This window comes from Anser brachyrhynchus (assembly GCF_964034855.1).
Source record: "Anser brachyrhynchus genome assembly, chromosome: 1".
Taxonomy (NCBI): domain Eukaryota; kingdom Metazoa; phylum Chordata; class Aves; order Anseriformes; family Anatidae; genus Anser; species Anser brachyrhynchus.
In genome coordinates, this window is record NC_137694.1 from 60,161,632 (window position 1) to 60,184,707 (window position 23,076).

The window sequence follows — 23,076 nt, forward strand, 5'->3', positions numbered from 1 at the left end:
ATGGTAATGCCTTCTCTCCCTCTCTCTCTCTTTTTTTGGAATTCATATTGGAAGTTATTAAAACCACTTTGATTTTTCTTGCAGTTCTAGAGGAGAATGCATTAGAAGCTGCATGCCAGGAAAATTCAATTGAAAAGGAATGCACTGGCCTCAGCTGCCACCATAGCTCACCCGTGGGCCTGCTAGTTTCCCCCACCCCACTCTCCTCAAACAAAGCTTTATCTGTGTGGTACAGCTTGGTGCCTCACACAAAGCCACGAGGACAGCAGGCCTCCAGGAGGTTACCCTTCTTTCTGAGGTGCTCTGCTTTGCTTTCTCTTTACAAGGTAATTACACCTGCATTATTGAGGTGCAAGACCTTTTAATAAGTATTTCTGAACAATTGAGTTTCTCGTATATCTGTGCTTTCTTTGACACAACTTATCTGCTCTAGTATTTTTGCCCAGAGAGAGTCTGAGAGCTTGATATATTTCTCTAGGATTTCTGGATACCTCTAAAGGCTAGACGGGTGAAACCACGGACAGAGTTACCGGAGAATGGCCATGCTGGTGTTACAGCGAGTATACTCATGTCTCCACGGGCATACACAGTCGATCCAGACAGAAAGGTTACTGAAATTCTAGGAAACCCCTTGAACTGTCATCATTGCTTATGAATTTGTATACAGAAATCTAATACATAGAGACTGTCTGATTAGAAATAATTCTGTGATTAATCTCTGCCTATCAATTTCTTTGCCCTTTATGAAAGAAGAAAAAAAAAATCACAGGAAAAGGTTCCAAAAATTACTCTGTCTGCCACAGAGAATCGAATCCCCACCAGCACCTGCAAAATGTATGCAGTGACTTATCACAGCAGTTGCTTCTGTGAACGCTGTAGAGAGCTGCAGAAAACCCGTGGGATGGGTCCTCTTGGGAGCTCTTCCATCTGGTTGCCTCATGTAACAGTTACTTTATTGCAGACAATCCTGTGCAAAATCAGCTTTAATGACTCTCTATAGGAACAACTATGCTGACTAGAGCAAACGTTTGCAGGATGGTGCCCTCTGTCTTGTATTTAATGCAGAACCACAGTGTGAGCAGCTGTCACAGCTGTAACAGATGTAATGGTACGTGAAGGAAAGTTCATGTCCTCTGCCCTGGTGTGAACATAAATTGCTTTCTTTGCTTAGCAGTTTTAGTGCAGGACTTGCAACATGGTAAAAATTGGAAGTGACAGTTCAGGCTAGAGGCTGTGGTGGACACTGAATAGTTCTTCCAGATGGAAACTTTATTCCAGAAACTGGTAGCGAAGCCAAAACAATAGTAAGCTGGCAAAAAAAAAGTGTAGCTTTTCCCTGTTCTAGGAAATCTTACAAGTACTCAGTTAAGATAACTGTGAGCCACACAGGTATATTGCATTTTACCTCTCCACCAAGGTTTGCTTAGTAATTTCTGAGCAGCAGACTCCTTCATTGTCGGTACATTGTCATTTGCAGAACCCAATGATGGAAATTAAATTGTCCAATTCAAGTAAGATCAAGTTGCTTTCTTAGCTGCAGCCTAGCAATACCTTCCCTAAATAACTAAGCCTTCATCCCAGACTGATTCCCAACCATCCTTAAGTAGTCAGAGCCCTGCCAGGCTTAAGAAAGCCTTCTCTTACATGTATCACACAGCTGAGTAGAGCAGGGCCTGAGTGTATTTTGAGCAAGGAACCACAATTATGTGAATATTCATTTCTCCAGCCTATGATCTGAGACCCAAATTGGTATGAAAGGTGTCTCACAAGACCTATGTTCATGTAATTACATCCTTACATCTGGTCCAAATAAAAATCCCTATATATGTGTACACATATTCCAGTGACTGCTTAAAAAAGCACCAATTAGTTTCTAGAGGTCTCCTCAGAATTATATTTCAGTTTTCTTGGGCTGGATTTCATTTCATTTCAAACAAGTCAGCTACACTAGTAACTAATTACAGTCTTTTCATATTTTTGGCACTTTTTCTCTAGTACCTAGAGAGGTTTCAATGGTTACTGACAGCTCCTGTCCAGCAATACTTTATTACTCCTATAACGTACTCATGACAGGAAATGCTACAAAATAAAGTTGTAAGAAAATAGACCTGAAAAAAATCTTAAAGGATGATTTCCTGCATCTCCTATGCTAAAGCAAGATCACCTACCCTAGTATTATTCCTATTATTTTCTTTCTAAACTGACCATAAAATCCTCCAATGGTGAAGAATGTATGCCCTCCTTGAAGATGTATTGCATTGCTTCATTGCCCTCACACTCCCACCATTTTTCTAATGTCTCAGTTAAATCTTCTGTGCTAACATACCTGGAAACATGGTGGTAAATTTTGATTTATAAGTGGCAGACATAACGGTTTCAGGGAAAACTTAAGGAGGAACTATGAAAGAAGGTGACTAATGCAATTTTTACTTCATCTCAGTATTTGTGAAATACCTTTATAACTAGAGAAAAGACCTGAAAACCTTCACAAAGGATTATTTTTAATGATTTAATTATGAGGTTTGAATAATCTCAATAAGTCGTGTTACACAAGGAAATAAAAAAGAAACTCATGAGTTTTCTTATATAAGTACCATCATCTGTTTTATTCCTGCAGGATTTTCAGCAGTTATTGTTATTACAGATGAGACCTTGGTACTCCTAATAACACCAAATGTTATTTTGGACATCCATTCACATAATACTTTTGTAAGAAAGAGCTATGCCAGATTACCAGTGGGATGTGATTTGATATGAGTTACTTATCAAGAACTGACATCAGTGTTTCTATTTTTATTGCTGAAAAATTTCTGCACAAAGCTATAAAACATTCATGTCTAGCAAGAGGAAACAGATGAGGTGTACCTTACACATAGATATGTGATGCAGTTACTGGAAAAGTAAAAAGCTGATATGTTAGCATTGCTAGTACACCGAGCACTTGTCGTGGATAAAAGACATGCTAAAACTTTGTCCATCCAATGTTGAACACAAACCGATACTATTGAAGGCTGGGCGACAGTGAGACTAGGGGTTTTGGGGAGAGCTGCAGAGAGCGAGCTTGAGCTAGTGTTGGAGGAAGGGGACTTGGAATGGAAATGTCAAAGCATGGGAGATGACCAGAGCAGAGGGGAAAGGACGGAGGGAAAGCTGTTAGGAGCAACATTAACAGTACAGTGAGCCAAGCATATGTTAGCCTAAGCTTCTTTATAGAAGTGCCATAGACATGAGCTCATGGACACAGTTATAACACTGCAAAAATTACTTTATACCAAAAAGAGAATCTTTCCTTGCCACAGATATTTGTGTTCCTGAACCTCCGAGCTAAATCTTTTGCAAAACAAAGGAGCACTGTTCGCATCCTATCCATCCTACCTACTGGAAATACATTAAAGCCAAGGTCACCAGACAATAGCTTGTAATGGAGCTCTCAGCTCACTACAAGCAGGAGTTGTCAAGTAGCTGGATGCCTTTTTCCTAAAGAGGAAAGTAGAGCAAGTCTTCAGTCCAGCTGAGTAAAAGAATCATTTAAAGCTAAAGCTTAAATTAGAAACAAAGAACATGAAAGAAAAGCTATTTGCCTCATTGTGACCTGACTTATGCTCAGTTACAAAGCAACTCATTCTGACGATCAAATAATTGTTAAGCTTTAAAAAAATGAAGCTTTAGCAAAAAGGATTTAAAGGGGGTTAGTGTTGAATTTTGCAGGCCTTGCCAAAGTGTAATCTGAAGTCTTACATTTTTGTTCCCATCTTTAGCATGCCATAGCTTGAATCATAAAGCCAGCATCTTGGCTGTGGGTCAAGATCAACTGAAGTCACATGCAGGATGAGGTGGTGAAGGTGACATTATTTCTCCTACCTGGCTCAGGGAAAAAAAGTGATAATCTCTGCAATCTGTGAATAATTTAGGCTCATAAATTTGTGACAAAGACTCTCGGGTCCAGTTTTCCACATCTAAATACTCTCTTTACTATCCAGAGTAAGAAAGTGCTAGACAAGACTGGATATAAATTCATCACTGACCTGGGACATACAGTGCTGTGCTCTTTGATCATATGATTGACAACTGGCAAGAGTCTGCATTGTTTCTCTGTTACCTAGTGAGTATATTTGTGAGGTATTAGGAGCATGACAAGTGTCAGTACGGGGCAAGAGAGGAAAAGGGTGAAAAACAAACAGCGATAAACACCCCTATCTAAAAGAGTGCTCCACAGTGAAATTAAGTGGAAGAGTGGCTCAAATGCAAACACCAATTTTTAATACCCCTCAAAATCTCATGGAGTACAAGGGAAGTGGGTCCAAAACAAGACTTCACGGCATGCTCATCTATAATTGGAGCAGCCTGAGCAACACTGCTTTTTGGAATCCGGAATGCTGATTTTGTGACTTCTAGGCCAAATAGTCGTAACCAGAGAATTAATTACCTTGGATCATTCAGATCATGATCTCAGCACTATATGAAGCCCTTGCACATCTCTTTATGAAATACGCTGCTGGAATAATCATAACTTCTCCAGAATTGGGAAGGAACTTCAACCCTCCTGCAATGCAGCTGCTACTAAATAGCACTGATGAAGAGGCTGTCCTTGCCATCAACAACTGCCAGCATTTCTTGCACCTTTCCCCAAGGTCTTGGCATGGGCCAGTGCTGGAAGGAAAAAACAGAAGCAGCCCAGACTAACAGTCTCTATGACACCCATCACAGGAGTTGGTTACAGCATGAAGAGGTCACAACTGCTGACATACAGAAAAAAACAACTGAAAAATAATGCTTGTGCCTGTGCAGCCCCAAACTGCAGTGTCTGACCCTGACAGGCTGCCCTGGGAGCCCTGTCGGTGCTGCTGGGGACCTCAGCATCCTGGGGAGACATGAAACACAACTGGATATTTACCATCTCATCTCTTTCCCAAAACATGACCTGAACTAATATCTTGGTGCCTCCAAAACACTTAATTAACCGGAGCAAACTCCTACTCCTATTTTAGCGTCTGAACAAAAGTCATCAGAAGACATCTGGGGGTTCAGCTCACCACATCCCTGACACAGAGCATCTCAGTGCAGCCTGGGCCTTTTCCCCTCTCAGACACCTTCCTGCCTACAAACCTGGTGCTGGATGAGCCCTCTCCCAGTGGAGGAGGGCAACCAGAGTCTCTCTGGGGCAATGCAGGATCTAGGGGCAGAACAGTAAAGTGATCATTACTTAAATACTCCTTGGGAATAAAAGTAAACCTGGCAGCTTCTTCACATGTGGGCATTGTGCCCAACTGTAAGCAAATTACTATGTCTCTGCAGTCACTCACACCTCTCACTACCTTGAAATTAAAAATTGATCCTGTCAACCAGGCATAAATCATATCAAAATCTTAAATAGATTTGTTTTCAAAAGGCAATGTGATATAAAAAATATTTTTATGACATACAGTTCACCTGTCTGCTTCATTCCTTACAGTTAATCAAACCTCAACAATCATATATCATATTAAAGGAGTAAAAGTAGTCTTCAGAGTCCATACTTTTATTTCTTTCTGTTTCAATCTATACAGCAAATTAAAATATTTACTATATAAGTGCCTGTTTGTGTACATAAACTTCTGTAGGCATACACGTTCTGCATTCTTCATTATTATTATATAAATGATACAAGCCTACAAAAACTGGAAACCCAAAACCGTAGATGATTAAGATATGTATAAATATATATATATATTCCCCTAAATGTTTAGAACTCTACAGCTTTGCAATAAATGGCATGTTTTGCTGTGTAATGACATAACTTGCATATTTCTTGAGCTCCTAACTAGCTGATCTACATTTAACTGATTCCATGGGTATCTTCTGTACCAGGGCGTGCCCGGAAGGATTCACATGAGTTTTATGCAATAAAAATTAAGACTTGCAGACCAATATCCCTGTATGATGAGCTTAATCTACCTTCTCAGGAAGTACTGCAGCATTCCAGGCCTCTGAATAGCTTTGAACAGCTGTTGTTAAAAAAATAACTATGACACAATAGCACAAAGACTTACATCCAGACCCAGTAAAGGTAGTTCAAAGTCTTGGCGGACTGAGAATCTAAAATGAGGACTCCTGTACTTCCAAATTGCTGTAATCCAAGACTCAGGTTGAGAAAATCAAGTCATTTCTTTGTCCCCCAAAACACATCTTTAAATGGTTTCATGCCTAAGAAACTAAGAAAGGGAGATTTTTGCCATTGGAAAATAGGAAATTCAACTTTCTCATGGTGTTTCTTATTTCCAGTCTTGAAATATCATTAAATATAAGAGCTGTAGGTAACTGTGATCACTTTCAAAGGTGTTCATCTTTCAAGAGGGCTAGTTGTTCATTTTTCTTTCAATTAAAATGAATGGAGAGCTTTGCATGCAACACCTCTCACACCTAATGTTGGAGAGTCAGGTTGCACGGGTATTTGATTTCCAGCCCAGCAAAGGGTGGCAAAAGTCTTAATCTCAACAAAAGGGAAGATTGATGTGGGTTTCCTGGAACACCTGCTGCTGAAGCCATTAATGTTTGGGGCACCGTCCTTCCTACACTGACGTCGGCATGAACCGTCCTCTTGCTTTTCGCAGAAAGAAGATCAGGCCCTTACTGAACAAGATTAATAGTAGCAAGCCTGCCATTGATTATATGCTGCTGTCCTCACCATGTCAGAGGGCAAGCCAAGGGGTGAATTACAGCTACCCAGGGACTCCAAAACATGAGAAGAAATCAAACTGATGGATGCACACTGGAAATTAAACCATGCTGTATCTGAGTGAAATCGATTTAGAAAGCAGAAAGGCTTACGTTTCCTGTTACTTACAGCCTGCAACAGCCCAAATCCTGCAGAGCTTTTTCTTTAGAGCTTCTCCTTGGTTATTGCACATAAGGAGGTTCTTACACTACTCACAACTATACTCCTGTAATGCTTATTCTAGAGCAAGTGTGGATTTGTCAGAGACCTAAGAGGAAGAAGAATTCTCAAGAGGAGAAGATAATATTAGTATGACAACAATCTGCAATGGAAGGGGAGTGGGATGCTTAGCATAACAAGGTGGACAAGAAGGGACCTCACAGACAAGGACATGACCAGACAGCACCTAACTGAGGTGAGCAGAGCAGGGTTGGTGGCAGTAACTAGGTCAGACAGTTCAGTGATGGCCAGACATGTTCATAGAGATGAGGAAGGTCTGAAGTCACATCAAGAAATCAGTCTGTGGATTAGGGTGAGCATCTGGATCAGCAAGGTACAAGGCCAGGCAGGGCATGACTGTAGCACAGCTCAGGCAGAACCTGGGAGTTTGGTGCTCAGCTTAAATGCAACTCCCAGATAAAGAGGGGAGCACCTGCTGAGACTTCATTCAGCATCTTCTCAAAACACTCTCGTGGTCTTTTCACAGGACGTGGCATAACCTTTCAGTGACACCAAGTGAAAACTACAGTTTTTCTGCAGGACTGCTCTTAGTGATAAGCTTAGACCTTCCAAGGCCTTTTGAAATGTTTAATCCTGATTCTCATTTGGTTTAAATACTGTGGACTGTTGAACCACTGTAAGGAGCAATTAGTATCTTCTACTGGCCATTCACCATCTCACAGTTGTATCTTTCTGCTTTTGTCTCTGGCTGCAAGCAGCTAACCCATTGTGGCAGACGGGTTTATCTCCACTGTGAAGCACATTGCTGTTTGTACAGGAGATGGAGTTTGCCTTACTACTCTGCAACTCTCCAAATGCGCTACTTTTCCAACCACCCCAACTCTACCAGAGTCTGGGTGTTTTTTGAAAAGATTTTAGCCTCAACATTGTTGGGTCCAGACTGGAAACCTAAAATCAAGGGGCTTAAAAACTGGAAGACAAATCAAATAATTCAAATATTATTATTTTTAAGGTGTTCTCAAGGTTTTTAAGCCATCTCCTGTGTTTTCTGGATCTCAGCAAGACTAACAGGCTTAGCCAAATCTGTAAGAAATGTCTTCTAATTGTGGTTGAATTCTGCTCTCATGAGGCAAAGAAGTCAGCCTAGACCTTTGGGCCAGTACAAGCTGATAGTATTCCACATAGATTTGCTGAGTTTTCTTTTTGCCCGGAGGAAAAATATTACATGGCTTCACCAGCATTCTGCTTGGATATCATATCATAATGATTAGCTACATTCCACTTTAAACTGTCATTAATATTCCCCATATGTAATTAATGCCTCTAAATCTACAACGAGATATCATGACAAACTACCAGCTGTCTTTCTTTTTATTTCATTGTGGTTCTTGAACCCTTGGATTAGGTTATGTGTTTCTGGAATGTCAAATAAGGAATTTACTTTTCCATCCATCAGTTTACACTCTGCATGCAGTTTGATGGCATCTTGCTAATACAGCCTGGTTGCACTGTAATTCACCTTATAATCCATTGTATCAACACTGACTGTTCAATGTGCAACTTCCTAACAAGGTGGCTGGTGTTTCTTAGGCGCTATAGTGCTTTGGGAGAGTGGCATTTTAAGATGTTCCCCCTACACCCAGGCTGTCTGACTTGAAGCTCCCTGCTGTCATAATTGGACATGTGGAAATATCTTCCTTTATCAGAAAAAGCAGAAGAAATGCTGCTTTGGCAAAAAGTGCCCATCTGCTCCAGAACTTCCCTTCTTCTCTAGTGCATCCAGCAACTCAAATCTGGGGTGTGTTGTTGAGTAATATGAAAAAAATTATACTGCCTCCAGCTGTGCCAGTGGAGGGCTGCTTACTGTCTCTTTTGGGCACTTTTAACAAATGCATTGGATTCTGCTAATTATTTTACTTATCTCTTCTGATGCTTCAGGAACACCAGAAAGCTGGACCAGGACAAATCGAGCCTGGCTGTTGGCTGCAAGATGGGCCCAAGGTCTTGGCATTCTCCTTCCTGCCTGATCGCTCACCTGCCACAAGCCCACAGACATCTGACCTTACCTCAAGTATGCTCTTCTAACACTACATATATAGTGGGGATAATGGTGTTTTTTCAGAGCACTGTGAAATCTCCTGGTGAAAGTGGTATGATAAGCGACATGATAAAACTACCATATGTAAGATAGTAACTGTAGCGGTGGCGAGGCACTTTACTCCAGTTTTAAAGATCTAGGCCTCTTTTGAGTAAACCAATGGTAAGTTCATAGGTAACTCTGACAGTTTTTGGTCCAAAACACACCACAGGAAATTGACAGTATGCCTCCATGTAAAACAGATAGAAGTTAGATAAAATACATCAGTGGCAGGTTTCAGCAGAATTCCTTACTCAGGTAGGTAGTGACTGCATGTGAAGTGCCACTTGCAGGCCAGTTGGTAACCCAGAGGCACTTCTGGTGGGCATAAAACAAACAAACAAAAAACAACAAAAAAACACCAAGAAAATGCTATATTTGGGCAAGCGCCCTCTGCTGTCACTGTCAAGTGATTTTGTTCATGGTGCACTGACTTCAGTTTTCCAACTTTTCTGTAGAATATGAGTCCTTAATTGCATTGTCTAACAGAGTATTATTACAGGAAATATTTCAGTCTGAAATACAGCATCTTTGTAAACCTGACTGAAAGCAGAACTGAAAGCCACTGTACAAAAAGAGATTAAAAAAATACAAATTGTGTTTTATGGTCTTAGTGTCCCTCCAGTCCCACAACTGAATCTGTTCATGCAGACAGCAGCAGGAACATGCAAAGCCATTACCCTCAGTTTGTGCACAGATGCAGGAGTCTGCTCCTGTGGTTTAGAGAGAGTCTGAGAGTTTGTCTTGACTTTGCTTGTAAAAGAATGTTTTTTAAACTAGGAAACCGTAAGAATTGCCAATGTCAACAAAACCTAACTAGCGAAGAGCCTGAACAACCAAGTTGATCTCAAGTGTTATCCCGATACATCAGTGTGTTTGCAGTCGTTCTTCTATTTGGTTGTTTTTGGTTGTTTAGATGTTGTCAAGAATGCAGGGGCAGCTCTCATTAACCAAAAAAAAAAGGTTAATAGATTTATGTTTGGTAGCCAGGACACTTTTTTTTTTTTTTTTTAAAACAATCCATGAGGCAGTTTCTTGTAAAAAAGCCCATCACTGTTTGTAGTATTTTCCATTCTTTTCATACCCACCTGGCAATGTACTAACGGAAAACCAGTGCATGCAGCTGTATGATGCGATAGGAGAATATCTCAGCTTGTAAAGGTAGGAATTGGTAACCCAGTGCATCCACCTATGCTTGGTGCAGTGGGAAAGTGTGATCCATTTGCCACCAGAACACACATCTGGTAAGCATCTGAAAGGGCGGAGGTAAGTACTTGATGCATGCCCAAAGTGCTACCAGAGGGAAAAGTTTCACTGAAATCAACTTTGAATTAAAGCAGATCAAATCAAATCAAACCAAAACCTTTCTCAGCTGGAAGCTAAGAACCCCTCCTGCCTTTGTCTGCTGAAAAGGATATATGGCATAGTAAGAGCAAGATGGAGTAAATATAGTATGTAACAATAATAGTCTGGTTCTGTATCCTTCACAGAGTCTGTAAGGCTAGCAATTGCAATTCCTACTCACAGGAATTCAGAAGCCTAAATCTGAAAAAAATAGCTTTGTTTATTCTTTTATTCTTCATGTATTCTTCACGTGCAGGGAAGACCAAATGACCACGAGGACTGCAAGCACCGCAAGTTCAGTGTGAAAAGCTGTGTGTTGGTGCCATCTGCTGGGCCTAGAGCCACCCCCACGCCAAAGAGGCAAAGCTCTTCCGGACAGGGCGGGACCCCACCTAACACCGTCCTGGCTCGTAGCATAGGGACCTTCCATCAGGGAACAAGGCTGAAGCTACAGCAAATAAAAAAGAAAAGACACCCTACCTGTGATATGCTTCCTCCATAGGTAGGCTCGCTGAAGCGAACAAGAAACGTGTGCCAGAGAGAGGCAGTGGCCCAGAATGAGGGGATGAGCAAGATGATCGTCCAAATGCTTAGTCACACCTGCGTGAGAGGATTTCTGCCATCCCTTAAAGAGGCATAGTTTGCTCTGGCAGGCTCATGTCCTCAGTAAGTGCTTGAAGCATCAGGAGGCACACACATTACTTCATTACAAGGCACCTAGCTCTGCCTGGGACAGCCTTGAGAGTGGGAGACAGGAGGAGCACAGCTTCTTTCTTAGGCCCTATTCCAGGCCTTAGGCCCCATTCCAGGCTCTTCTGAATCAAGGAAACCTCTTCAAGATGCAGTGTCTAAATCAGAGGTGTGTGCATAAATTAGGCAGGTGGGTGGTCAGAGAGTCTGCCTTCTGGCCCAGTTTGCCTGCTGGGGTGAGGAGGAAGGAGCCAAGAGCAAGATAAAAATGAAGTCAAGAATGGCAGCAATCTGCCAGTTATCAGGAGTTACACATCTGGGATAAAGCTGCTGTTTCAGGAGCTGCTACTTTTGTTTCCTTTGGGTGCTTGGCACCATCACATCTCGTGTCCAAGTCTTTGCAGACAGGAAGGCGGGGATGGATGCAGAGGCTGAGGATGAGGATGGGAGGACAGTGCTGGAGGGTAAGAAATGCACGGGGTGTTGTCTTTTCCGGCATCAAAGTGACTTACCTGGCTACAAGCACCCATCCTGGTTCTGCTTAGATCTCTGTGTGTAACCTTGGATTTATTCCATGGGGTTACATGACAGACTCGTGCAAATATTGAGACTAGTAGCAATCCAATTTCCTACATTCAATCTTGTGTCTTGTGATATGGCTATGACTTCGCCACCCAGCCATCTCAGCCCTCCATTTTAATGGTAGATGTATCATCCCCAGGTAGATTTATGCACCACCAATTGTGTATTTAACTCCTGGATAACACCATTACTATACATCTCAGAAATGGATATGGCTTTGGTTTGAAGATTTAAAAAAAAAAATTATTTCAAGATTTTCTCAACAAAGAATCCACCACTTCCTTTGGTGTGTTGTTTTGGTAGTTAAACACTCAGAAATAGATACACCTTACTTCAGACTTCAGTAAGTCTTAGCAATATGAAATTTAAAAAAACAAGTGCTGGATTCTGTACCTAGGAAGGGGCAACCCTAGCTATACATATAGACTGGAGAACAAGAGGCTGGAGATCAGCCCTGCAGTAAAGGGATCTTGGGGTTTTGGTCAACAGCAAGCTGAACATGAGTCAGCAGTGTGCCCTGGCAGCCAAAAGGGCCAACCGTACCCTGGGGTGCATCAGGCATGGCATTGCTAGCTGGTTGAGGGAAGTGATTGTCCTGCTCTGCTATGCACTGGTGTGGTCTCACCTCGAGTACTGTGGGCAGTTTGGGGCGCCACAGTGTAAGAAAGATATAAAACTGTTAGAGAGATGTCTATGGAGATGTTGAATGGTCTGGAGGGCAAGATGTATGAGGAGCAGTTGAAGTCACTTGGTTTGTTCAGCCTGGAGCAGACTGAGGGGAGGCCTCATGGCGGCCTGCAGCTTCCTCACAAGGGGAGTGGAGGGGCAGGCGCCGAGCTCTGCTATCTGGGGACAGCGACAGGACCTGAGGGAACGGCATGGAGCTGGGACAGGGGAGGGTCAGGCTGGGTGTTAGAAAAAGATTCTGCACCCAGAAGGTGGTCGGGCCCTGGGACAGGCTCCCCAGGGCAATGATCACAGCATCGAGCCTGCCGCAGTTCAAGAAGCATTTGGACAATGCTCTCAGATGCATGGTCTGATTTTTTGTGTGGTCCTTTGGGGACCCAGGAGTTGGACTCAATGATCCTTGTGAGGCCCTTCAACTCGGGATAGACTATGATTCTATATGGTCTTATTATGCTTTTGCTTATGATTTAACCTGGTTTTGCTAGTTTAAAGACTTGCTAACAGACAAGAATATTTTCTGTATGTGAGCCCGATGTTGGTTTATTGTACAGTTAAATATCCTGCTGTAAAGCCACAGAACTACTGTAGGAACTTCCGAAATCTCTCCAGGTACTTAATTTGGGGAGGTACTTATATTTATATATATATATATATTTTTCAAATAAATCTTTTTCTAACACTGCCAGTCCACATGGTTATTCCTGGGACAGAAATCAGTCCTCTCCATTGTGTGCACTGTAGCCTTTATCTTTCTTCCCTTCCAATAGTATCCACATATCTAAGCTCTTTAGTTCCTACCTACCACATATCTGCAATCACAAGCTGAGAAAGGCAGACCCTGACATTCCCGTGTTTTTATTTTTTATTTATTTTTATTTATTTTTATTTATTTTTATTTATTTTTATTTTTTTGATTCTCCCATTAGGTTTCTGGCTCGTACTGTTCTCTTTCCTCAGCTTTACTTAACTCCAAGTTCCCTTTCTTTCTGTCCACTGATACCATGATTCCCTCATTTCTTCTCTGCCTGAACTTCCCTCCAGTTCTTCTTACCCCTGCACTCTTTTCCAGTTCTGTACTGCTCTCCCAGCTACAGCTGTAACTTCTCATCTGGTTACCAGTTTTATAGCAAGCAAATGTTAATGTTTATATACAGGTTAGAAAGGTAACACAGAATCTGAACAGGTATTTATTTCCTTAACAAGTAGATGAGGCTGAGGAAAGTGAAACTAAACATACTGATAAAGTAAACATTTTACACAAAGCAAACTCTTATCCTGGTGTGTGTTACCAGCCTTATGCAGTCAGTGTGCAATGAGTGACAGATGTGAAGTAACCAAAATGTGCAGTTTCTTGTCAAATTTATGTACATAATGATTATTTGAGAAGTCATAGTTAGGTACATGCTCACACAGTGAAGGCTTCCCAACATAAATTTCTCAGTCCTTTAAAAGAGTAAAAATCCTAGCACATTCAGTGCTACAGCATGTTCAAGGCTTAATTCTATAAAACCAGAGACATCTTTTATCTATTTTGTAGAAAATTTACATGTTATGAAATACTATACTTGAAGTATTACCAACACAGTTATGACCTTATTTTGGTAGATGTTCACTGACATAAAATCTAGGCCTGTTTTTAGTGCTGTTTAACAAACCTCAGATTTCTGAGAGTACACATCTTTCATCTTAACAAAGTATTGAATTCAGGCTTACAAAACTTGAATTTTGCTTGAGTGGAGTGTGTTGTATTGTGTCTGTTACATAAAATAATTTCCCTATAGAAGTAAGCAGGATTTAGAACAGGGGGTAACAATCAAAATCTGTGAATTTCACGAAACATATCAGGACACCATTTGTATCTCTCTACAGCAATCAGCTTTGCCTTTATTTCTACCTGGACCTGAAGTCACTTGAAGCAAAATGCAGAACATGGAACTGAATGCAGTCAAATGGAAGCATTTTGGCACAACATCCAATTCATATGATGATACAAGCTGATCAAGGAACAGAAGTATCAGAAAATGTAGACTTACAGGTATCATCTTGGCATAAGGGGATAGTACTCTCTTTTTACCTAAATTTACTCCTTCTTCCTATGAAGAGAGTGTAAAATCAGAGCCTCTCAGCAACATTACCATCTAGAAAAAGAGCTGGGGAAGTGAAACTGATCTTCTATATATAAAGTTATAACTCCAAAAGAGGTTATAAATAACAAAGCTGTCTTTGTCAGCTGAGTACAGAACTGATGGATGAAAGTGCAGCTTCACATATTAGTGAGGGCAGAACTGTAAATAACTTCATAAAAAGCATAATCCTTTAGTAACCCTGTCATGGTATGGTGAGTTTCCCAAAGAATCCACTGCCAACAGTGAAATGTACACCTGGCTATCCTAATACCATATGTTAGGATCTATGCTAAAATATGTTAATATAAGCGATTAAGGATTAACAACTTGGCCAACAGGTGCACCTTCATGTGGACTCTATAGTTCAGCCAGGCATTTACTCAGAAATCAGCTCTTAATAAAGAGCACTGATGAAAAAGCAGACAGTAACTTCATGCAGTTGGCAAATCTCTCCCCTTTATAATTCACGTGCATCCAACTGATAGGGAGCATGTGCTCTATGGTACAACCGCACCTAACTTCTGATTGGAAATGATGAGGATATACACAGAGCTTCTAATGAAGGCAGCGAGTGTTATCAGAATGGGATTTTTGATCCAGACAGCAGACAAAAGTCTTGATCCCCATTCTGGATATACGAGCTTGAATCTGAAGCATTCCTTTCATTAATGTCAGGACAGAAGCTAGTCTACAGCTGCTGTTTTTCTTCAATATTCAATGGCTCTTTATCAGTACCTTCAAAAGGAACAAAACTAGGTAAAGATAATTTTTAAAACCCTCCTCTTCATTTGTTTGTATGATATCATATAGGAAAAGCTATGTGCAGAGAAGAGTTCCTGTGCTGGAAAGTATTGCAAGCTAACAAAGACCTGGTTATATGAGAGAGATGTCTAGCTGTTAGCATGCTGTAATGCATAACCATTGTTATACATGTAACTGTTGTAGTTAATCCAGTCATCTGCACACTGATATTCTTGATTAGGCTGAATGTATGGATGATAAACAGTTTCTTTTCCCAAGAAATAGGCTGGAGCAAGCCTCTGTAAAACAACAGCACTGAACTGGTATGTCAGCTTCCTTCGAATTTTGATTATTTCACCTGTTCTTCCATAATTCCTCAGTGCTCTGGCCATTTTCTGATATGTCATGATCTTGCGGTTTCCCTTCCTTTCTCCCCACAACTCTGCAAGTTTCTCCTTGTTTTTGGAGACAAACTGGAAGACACCGTTGGGCTTATCCACCCACTGAATGCAGTTTGCCATAGCTGGATCATACAGAGACTCGTGGAGGTACTCAAACAGACGGAGTTTTTTTCTACCTATTAAGAAATAAAATACAAAAGGTCAGAATAGAACTTATGCTGGTTTTAAAAGATGAGCAGTTGTCTTTTTTCCTGGAAAGGATCTTAAGGAAAAAAAGCTTATGTAAACCTAATATCCTGTTTGAAATTAAAAGATCAATATAAACTATTCAACAGAAGACTACCAGTAGCAAATGGGATGATAGTTCTGAAACAACGTACAGATCTGTGGTGACAGGAAGGGATTTGGTCATTAGAGTTTTAAGAGCAGGTTATTAGTGGATCATGACAAATATGTGTTGACTTTGCCGTGTGTTAGGACTGAGGAGCCACTTTTAGCAATCTTAAGACACCTGCTGTGCAGGGAATCACGTCCTCAGGCAGTGCTGGAAAGAGACCGTGAAGAGCCAATCTGAATGCTTTTTAATAAATGTTTACCCCGCTTAATCAAAACTCAAATATTTTGAGATGAATTGATTTTTTCAGATTCGTTTCAGGACTGTTTTGGGGATGCAAGGTAGTCTCTGATATAAGAAAGAGGGAGTGAATGCTCAGGAAGAGCAAGCTAGTTTTGAATTGTAAACCTCACCTAGTCACTAAGGAGCTAGACCTTCTCATACACTGTATTTTTCTAAACACATGCAGAAATGACAAATTGCATCCAATGCAGAATAAAGGAAGCTCAGTGAGCAGTATTTGTCAGTCAAGTAAGTTCTTCTCCCCACAGGTTCAGCTCTCACACTCAAGTGTACTCGTGAGATTTCTTAGTTTCACTTAGGTCTTGTGGGTCCCTCTCTCTGAAGTGCTCCCAGTTCCCTTCACAGAGCAAAGGGTGACCAAGAAGCTGCCATAAGGAGGAAGAGTTGAAGATTATGAGACAAAGAGGAACATTTTGCAGGAAGAAGAGTCTATGCAGAAGAACGGCTTCCACTTTAACCAAAGTGGATACAAGCAGCTGCACCTAAAGTTCATAAAGTCTTGTCTTGCATGGCTATTTTAAAACAGGGGCTGGGGAAAAGCGGCAGTAGCTAAGGAACACTGAGGTCAAGCCAAAACATCTGTTAGGGATGACAGTAACTCTGCATCTGGTGATAAGGAAATAGGAGAGAAGTGACAGCCAGACTAGGAAGAAGAAGATCCTGAAATCAGAGGTACTTTCCAAAAAAATAATAAAGTTTCAGGATCTAAATAAAAATTGGCCTGTGGCTAGAAGCACATATTCTACTAGAAATACCTGTAATACTTTCAAAATGAAAAGCTTAAAAGAAACATGAAGGAGACTGTCTGGTCACAGTAAGCAATTCTGAATAATAGAAGGTGACATTCTTAAGTCCCCTCCAACCAGAATCATCCCATAATCCTATGAACCAATGCTAGAATGAATAAGACCTGGGGGACATTTGGATGTCTCTGCTGTTCATCGGAGCCTCATGCTACTGCAGACTGAGTTTCTGCAGGAAAACAATAGTGTAGCCACTTCTCTACCAGCATCTCAGAGGTCATGCTGTCCAGCCTCTTAGTTCTGCTGTCTAGACTTCTCCAGCTGATGCATTGGTTTGAGAGGGCATATGGGCTTATATGTGCTAATGAAGCTATGTTTCTAGATTCCAGCTATTATTTCCAAAGCCCTACAGCAAGTGGACACACCTATTTGAGGTGGGGTTAGTGCATGGATCTTTGCACTGCATAGCATTGCATAAGCCAGCAGTGTTCATTACCTGCCTTTAAACCACTGCACAACATCAGTCCAAGCCAGCTGCCTGGTTTCTGCAGGTTGCTTATGTAGTCACTGGAGAGAGGAAGCTCCTCCAGAAGGTGTTTCAGAGCATCTGCATTAGGTTTCTGCACTAAATTGGCCTGAAGCAGCCTAATTCTGTCTGTGTATGTCTCTTGAAATACATCTCTTGATGGTCTCCACTTACTGAGCTTTCATTCTTATCAAGGACTGGCCTTGAAATGCATGAGTTGGACTCCTTTCGGAAGAAACCAAACTCAGAGATGCTTTCCAGAAGCATATTTAATTCACTGCAGATTTCAGAACTTGTGGCCATCCTAGAGATAGCCCTAACCCCCATGAAACACTTTAAACACAGACTTTGCATCCTCAATGCTAATTGTTTCATTTACAGATCTGTTCCTAAAGGGTAACGCTACATGCTAGCGTACAGATAACCTCTCATGCACAAATAAGAGGACAAGAGGACTAAATTTATCTAGGTATAGGGGAAATAGTTCCCCAAATCATAGTTTCTGGCTGGATATTGTCATGGAGACAAAAAGAAAAAAAAAAAAGAAAGAAAAAAAAAAGGAAAAAAAACCATAAGAATAGGCAGCCATTCTGAAATGCTGTGCAGTATAGCCTTCTGGAAAAGATGACTGATAATAATGTAAAAGGAAGATGAATTAGGAAATTAAGTTTAACAGAGCAGTAACAACTGAAGGTGGCTTCAGCTAACAACATGTAAAATTGGGTAAGACTTAGAAAAGTAACATTTTTTGATTGGCGTATTTGCATTCGTAGCAGTGAATTTCAAGAGTTAGAAGTACAGAACTTAAAAGGAGAGGTTAATCTTCCCATCGTCCCACGGAACTTGTAGTAGTCATAGTATCTGAGCTATTAAGCAACAGAAACCACAGTGTTCAGCATCAATGGTAAGGGATGATACAAAAACTGACACCGTGTGGTTAACATTGAGAGAAGGGGATTTCAAAAAGCAATAAAATCAGGAAGCTACTCAAAAAGACCTCACAGTCAGAAGTAGGTACAACACTCAGAGTGGAAGCTGTGGAAATCTCATCTAGCAGAGTCATACAAAGGATGCCGAGTCCCAGATGAAAACCAAAGAATGAATGCAACAACTGAAGTACAGTGATGGCCAATGACACCTGACCTACTCTCGGCAAAACAGATATCCACTCAAGTAAAGTCAACCAAAAGGAGCATAAAAACAGCTGTCAAAGTATCCACTGGAAATGACAAAAGCTAAGAAGTAATTTGAACAGTAAACAGAGAAAGGCATAAAATCTAGTACAAACATACTAACATGTGGAAAACCTTCAAGAAAACCACTGCTTTGACCAAAAGAAATAAAATGAATTATTAAAGTGGATAAAGATGTTATTGTAATTCTTTGCATCAGACTTCAACCCAGATGATTTGGAGTGAATCCAACTCTGGTTTGTTTCTCCATGTAATAAACAAGAGGAGAGAATGAGAAGTTAGCAGATATATCTTACTGTATGAGATTTAGCAGATAGGAACTGAACACTAGCAGTTGTATTCTAGTTACTGTTAAAAATTGACTTATTTTTTCTTGTTAAAAGTAAAAAAAAAAAAAAAAGGATACAGAGAAAGCACAATTCACCAAAGGAGTTTTAAATTAACGCAATGCACTTGTCAAGATATATTCTTTCTACACACCTTTCCCTGCTTTTGGCTGGCCACCAGCAGCATGCATCACTTGGCTTTCTGGAGTATTCTGCAGCATATGGTAGACAGTCTCATCTGCATAAAAATCCCCTGAACTGTTCTTCAAGATTTAAGACAATGAAGAGTTAGCAATAGTGTACAATCTCTGAGGAAAAAGAAACTTGTAATAATTATTTGCCTGAAGCCTGAAGACATGCAATCTTTGATCACCTGACCCACAGAAGACTTTTCGCACCCACAAAGGCCTGCAGTGCACATTATCAGTAAAGAGCACCACCAGCATGTCCAATGGGAATGATGGCCCATAAGGGGAGAAGTTAAGAGGGATAACAGAGTAATTGCCTCACTCCGCACGCTTCAACCTTTCTGCTGGAGGAGCTGTGAACTCCTTTTCCAGAGTTAATACAAGACAAGGGCCACTTGGGCTGTGCCTCTCAACAGACTTTGTAGTTCTTGTGTTACGTTCTCACTAATCTGCTGGCTGAAAATGGGCTTTTGTGGAATTTGTTTACCTGAAATTCTCTCCCCTGCACTACCCATTTTCCATCACTCCTGCAGGCCACACTTCCAGTGCTTTTAAGAATGAAGATGGGCTTTGCAGGCTGAAGCTGAGCTCTATGTGCAAACCATGCTGGTCTTTCCAGTCAACTTAAAGCAGACCACTGGAGAAGAAATCAAAGGCATGGTTCTTACTCACAGGGGCAGAAGCTGTGTAGGGGCTGGAATTTATTGTTCTCTGCCTCTTCTGTGTAATATTCTTCTTCTCTGGGTAACAGAGAGAAGACCTTTTCCCTGCTGTACTAGTAGGTTTTTTTGTTAGTTGTCATTTTATGTGATGAACCACAGAATAGCACCAAACAGCTAAGATGATTCCTGAAAAGAGCCTATTAAATATGTTTTGCAAATATTTCCCAGTGCAGTTTTATCTGAATTATGCCTGGCCAGACTAAATTTGTGTTAGAGTTAGCATAATGATTTCTACGAGAAATCATAGATGCTCAGCTAATTTTCCACTTATGTCTGTAGTAATCAGTTCACTTACTATCGTATTTCTCCAACTATATCCTGGGTCTTCTGTAGGTGGTGCTGCAGAGTAGCTGGGACTTGCTCGGAGGTGAGAGTGATGGTTGATCAGAGTCAGGCAATTTTTATAACCTGAGAATTATGAGGAAGGAGCAAAAACTTTGTGAGTAAAAGGGAGAGAAGAAGGCGAGAACAAAAACAAGAACAGCAGCAGCAAACAAACTAACATGCTACTGGGCCTATCAAAATGCATTTATCCTGTTGCTACTGTCTAAATAATAAACTCTCCAGAGCCAGGATGTTTATCCAATACATAACCAGGAGGTTATCCAATATAATTTGCACAGAGGTATGTATAGTGGTACTGCTAACCATGCCCTAGGCTGGTTTTTCTTACCTTCATTATGTAAAGAAATATTTGTTAAGATAAAATTTCAGTTATTTCATAGTATCGTGAAATAGTTTGGTAAACAGAAAAAGGGAGAGCCAAACAGATCACCAAGCTTAGGGAATGGGAGAATTATTGAAGACTATAATACATGTATTAGAAAGAAAAAGGGAATGTCATGCAATTCTTCAGCAGGTCGTTAGTACAATGCAAGTAAGAGTCTAGACTTGTGAATGAAGTGAAGGAGAGGAGCTGGTAAACATGATTCTGGGCAATACTGTCTCAGCTGTCCAAAAACATGATTACTTCAAATCAGCTACAGGGAAAAAAAATCTCAGAGTACCTGCAGTGCCTGAAAGAACAACACAGAAGGAGCCCAAGACCTCAGGATGTTTAAAAGAAGCAGAAAAGGATATTGGACCAAGGCACTTGGAAGACATTATTCACTGTGGGTGGTCAGAAGAAGATTTTGGAGGGCACTTCTGTTGCAAGTGGAAATGTGTGTGAGCAATGGGACATAACTACACACTGAGTTGCAAGTGTTTAAACATCTCTTTGTTGGCCCTGACAACAGATACAAGCCAGAACATTGCAAGAAGTTATATATACAGGATCCTTCAGTGTGTAAATTACCACTGCAGTGGGGCCAAAAACTTGTTTACAACAGCTGAAGATGTGGCCTGGTTGCTCATATTTGCATTTCAGTATATCATAGATAAATATGTAAATAAACTTCCTTGTATGAAACACATTCACACAGAAGACAGTAGGCATATTCTTCTGGACTTAGAGGGTTTGTGATGTAGCCTGTTACTTTGCTTTCCTCCCAATTCTATTCACGATATGAAAACACCAAACACAGATAGACTTCAAGTTTTACAGCATTTTAATTGCCAGTCTTGCCTGAACTGGAACCATATACAGCTTTCATATACTTTAAGTTTCGTAAAGTAAAAATCTTAGTCTAGAAGTCAATAAAATAATTTTTCTTCTAATTACCCAAACTCAACTAACATTTCTGCCTAAAAATGTTTAAGTTGTATTTTAATGTAAAAAAAAAAAAAAAGAGTAATTGTGGACGTAATTGTGGAAGTGAATTTTGTATGTTGAATTCTTTGTCTTTTTTATTAATACTATTCTTTGCACTGGAATTTGTTGCTATATGAGTTTATTTACAGCAATTTACAGCATAACAGAAGGGCATTTTTTCAATTAAAACTTTAAAACTGGAAAATGGCTGTGGCACTGTGGCCTTATATCTTTTGGTTATAGGAAACCTGAACTCAATACACCTGGGGAAGGGAAAGGGGGAGCTGTCCAACAACTTCCCTGTACTGTGACTTGGAAGATGCACGCCACGGTGGGAGGGACAGAAACCCTCCAAACATTCTTCCCCTTTTTCTTCAATGTACCCCTGAGCTGTGCATTAATCCACCTCTGGGAAATTCCTCTCCCACCTACGTGTTTTAAGACATACTTTCCTGTAAAAATATAAAGCCGTAGTGAAAGGAATAATGGCCTCCTTTACCTTGTGAATACTGCATTTCTTTGTCAGATTGCTGCTGCAGTACTTCTAGCGCATCTTCAAAAGCCTGGCCCAGTATGTCTTGATCAGGAAAATTCTGCAAGAACATTTTTTCTGTCAAGAGTCAGAAAAGACCAGGCTTGTTCCTTCAGCATTGTCAGTTGGAAAATCTAGTGATTATACGGAATACGTATGTATCATGCCATCCTCCTGGAATATGTATTTTGCAGAAAATTAAGCATTACCAGAATCATTGCTGTTATAAGAAAGTTCTCACTCCTTTGTGAAGTCTCTTTGAGGTCAGTGGGAGAGCTCTCATGGGTGACATTACTCACTCGTGTAAATATTTCAAAGTTCATTTCCTTCATTTGCAGCAGAAGTTCACTTAAAGGGTGTTACTGTTATTGGACTGCTTTGTAGTATTTAGTACAGAGGTATGTGTTACTTGTTTAGTGTGATGAATGAAGCCAACACTATCATTCAGTAACATTGACATGAAGAAAAAATAGGAGTTGCTTACGTAGACATAATGCTATACTATGCCATTATAGGAATCAATGTAGATTTCCAGAAAACTTTATTGTCATTCTAGAAGTTCATAATTTCAGTAAAATCTAAAAAAATCCCCCCAAAATCTGAGTTTGCCTAAAAGTTTTCTATAGGGTATGTGAAGCTCTCAGTAATGAAAGAATAGAGGCACTGTAGACTTACCATTATTTAGATATCAAAGCTTGAATCCTGTTTAAAATAAACATTATTTTTGTTATATATCTCAAAATAAATAATAATTACCTCAGCATAAATAAAATTAGCTAAATGAAATACCTCCATATTATTTCCATTGATGAAATTAAAGATAACAATACGGATAAAAGTAATCTACTTAGAAAGTGGCATTTTAAGGCAATTAAATTCTTGTAGCATTGTATTTTTTATAATTCATACTATTTTTCATTAGTAATGTTTCCAA

The 23,076-nt window shown here is 40.3% G+C and overlaps 1 protein-coding gene and 1 long non-coding RNA gene across 2 annotated transcripts; one reads left to right on the top strand and one right to left on the bottom strand.

The window, feature by feature from the left end:
• Positions 1 to 245: 245 nt before the first annotated feature.
• On the top strand, positions 246 to 9,613 carry LOC308179302. The gene is made up of 3 exons (XR_013940328.1): positions 246 to 326; positions 479 to 556; positions 8,813 to 9,613. It is a non-coding gene; the product is annotated as an uncharacterized lncRNA (long non-coding RNA).
• Positions 9,614 to 12,509: 2,896 nt separating this feature from the next.
• On the bottom strand, positions 12,510 to 22,781 carry SPIC (Spi-C transcription factor). Its single transcript, XM_080558858.1, is given in 5 exon segments — positions 12,510 to 15,758; positions 19,162 to 19,270; positions 20,213 to 20,325; positions 22,110 to 22,218; positions 22,220 to 22,781. Coding segments are annotated over 5 exon segments (801 nt in total). The 5' UTR covers positions 22,262 to 22,781; the 3' UTR covers positions 12,510 to 15,330.
• Positions 22,782 to 23,076: the final 295 nt, after the last annotated feature.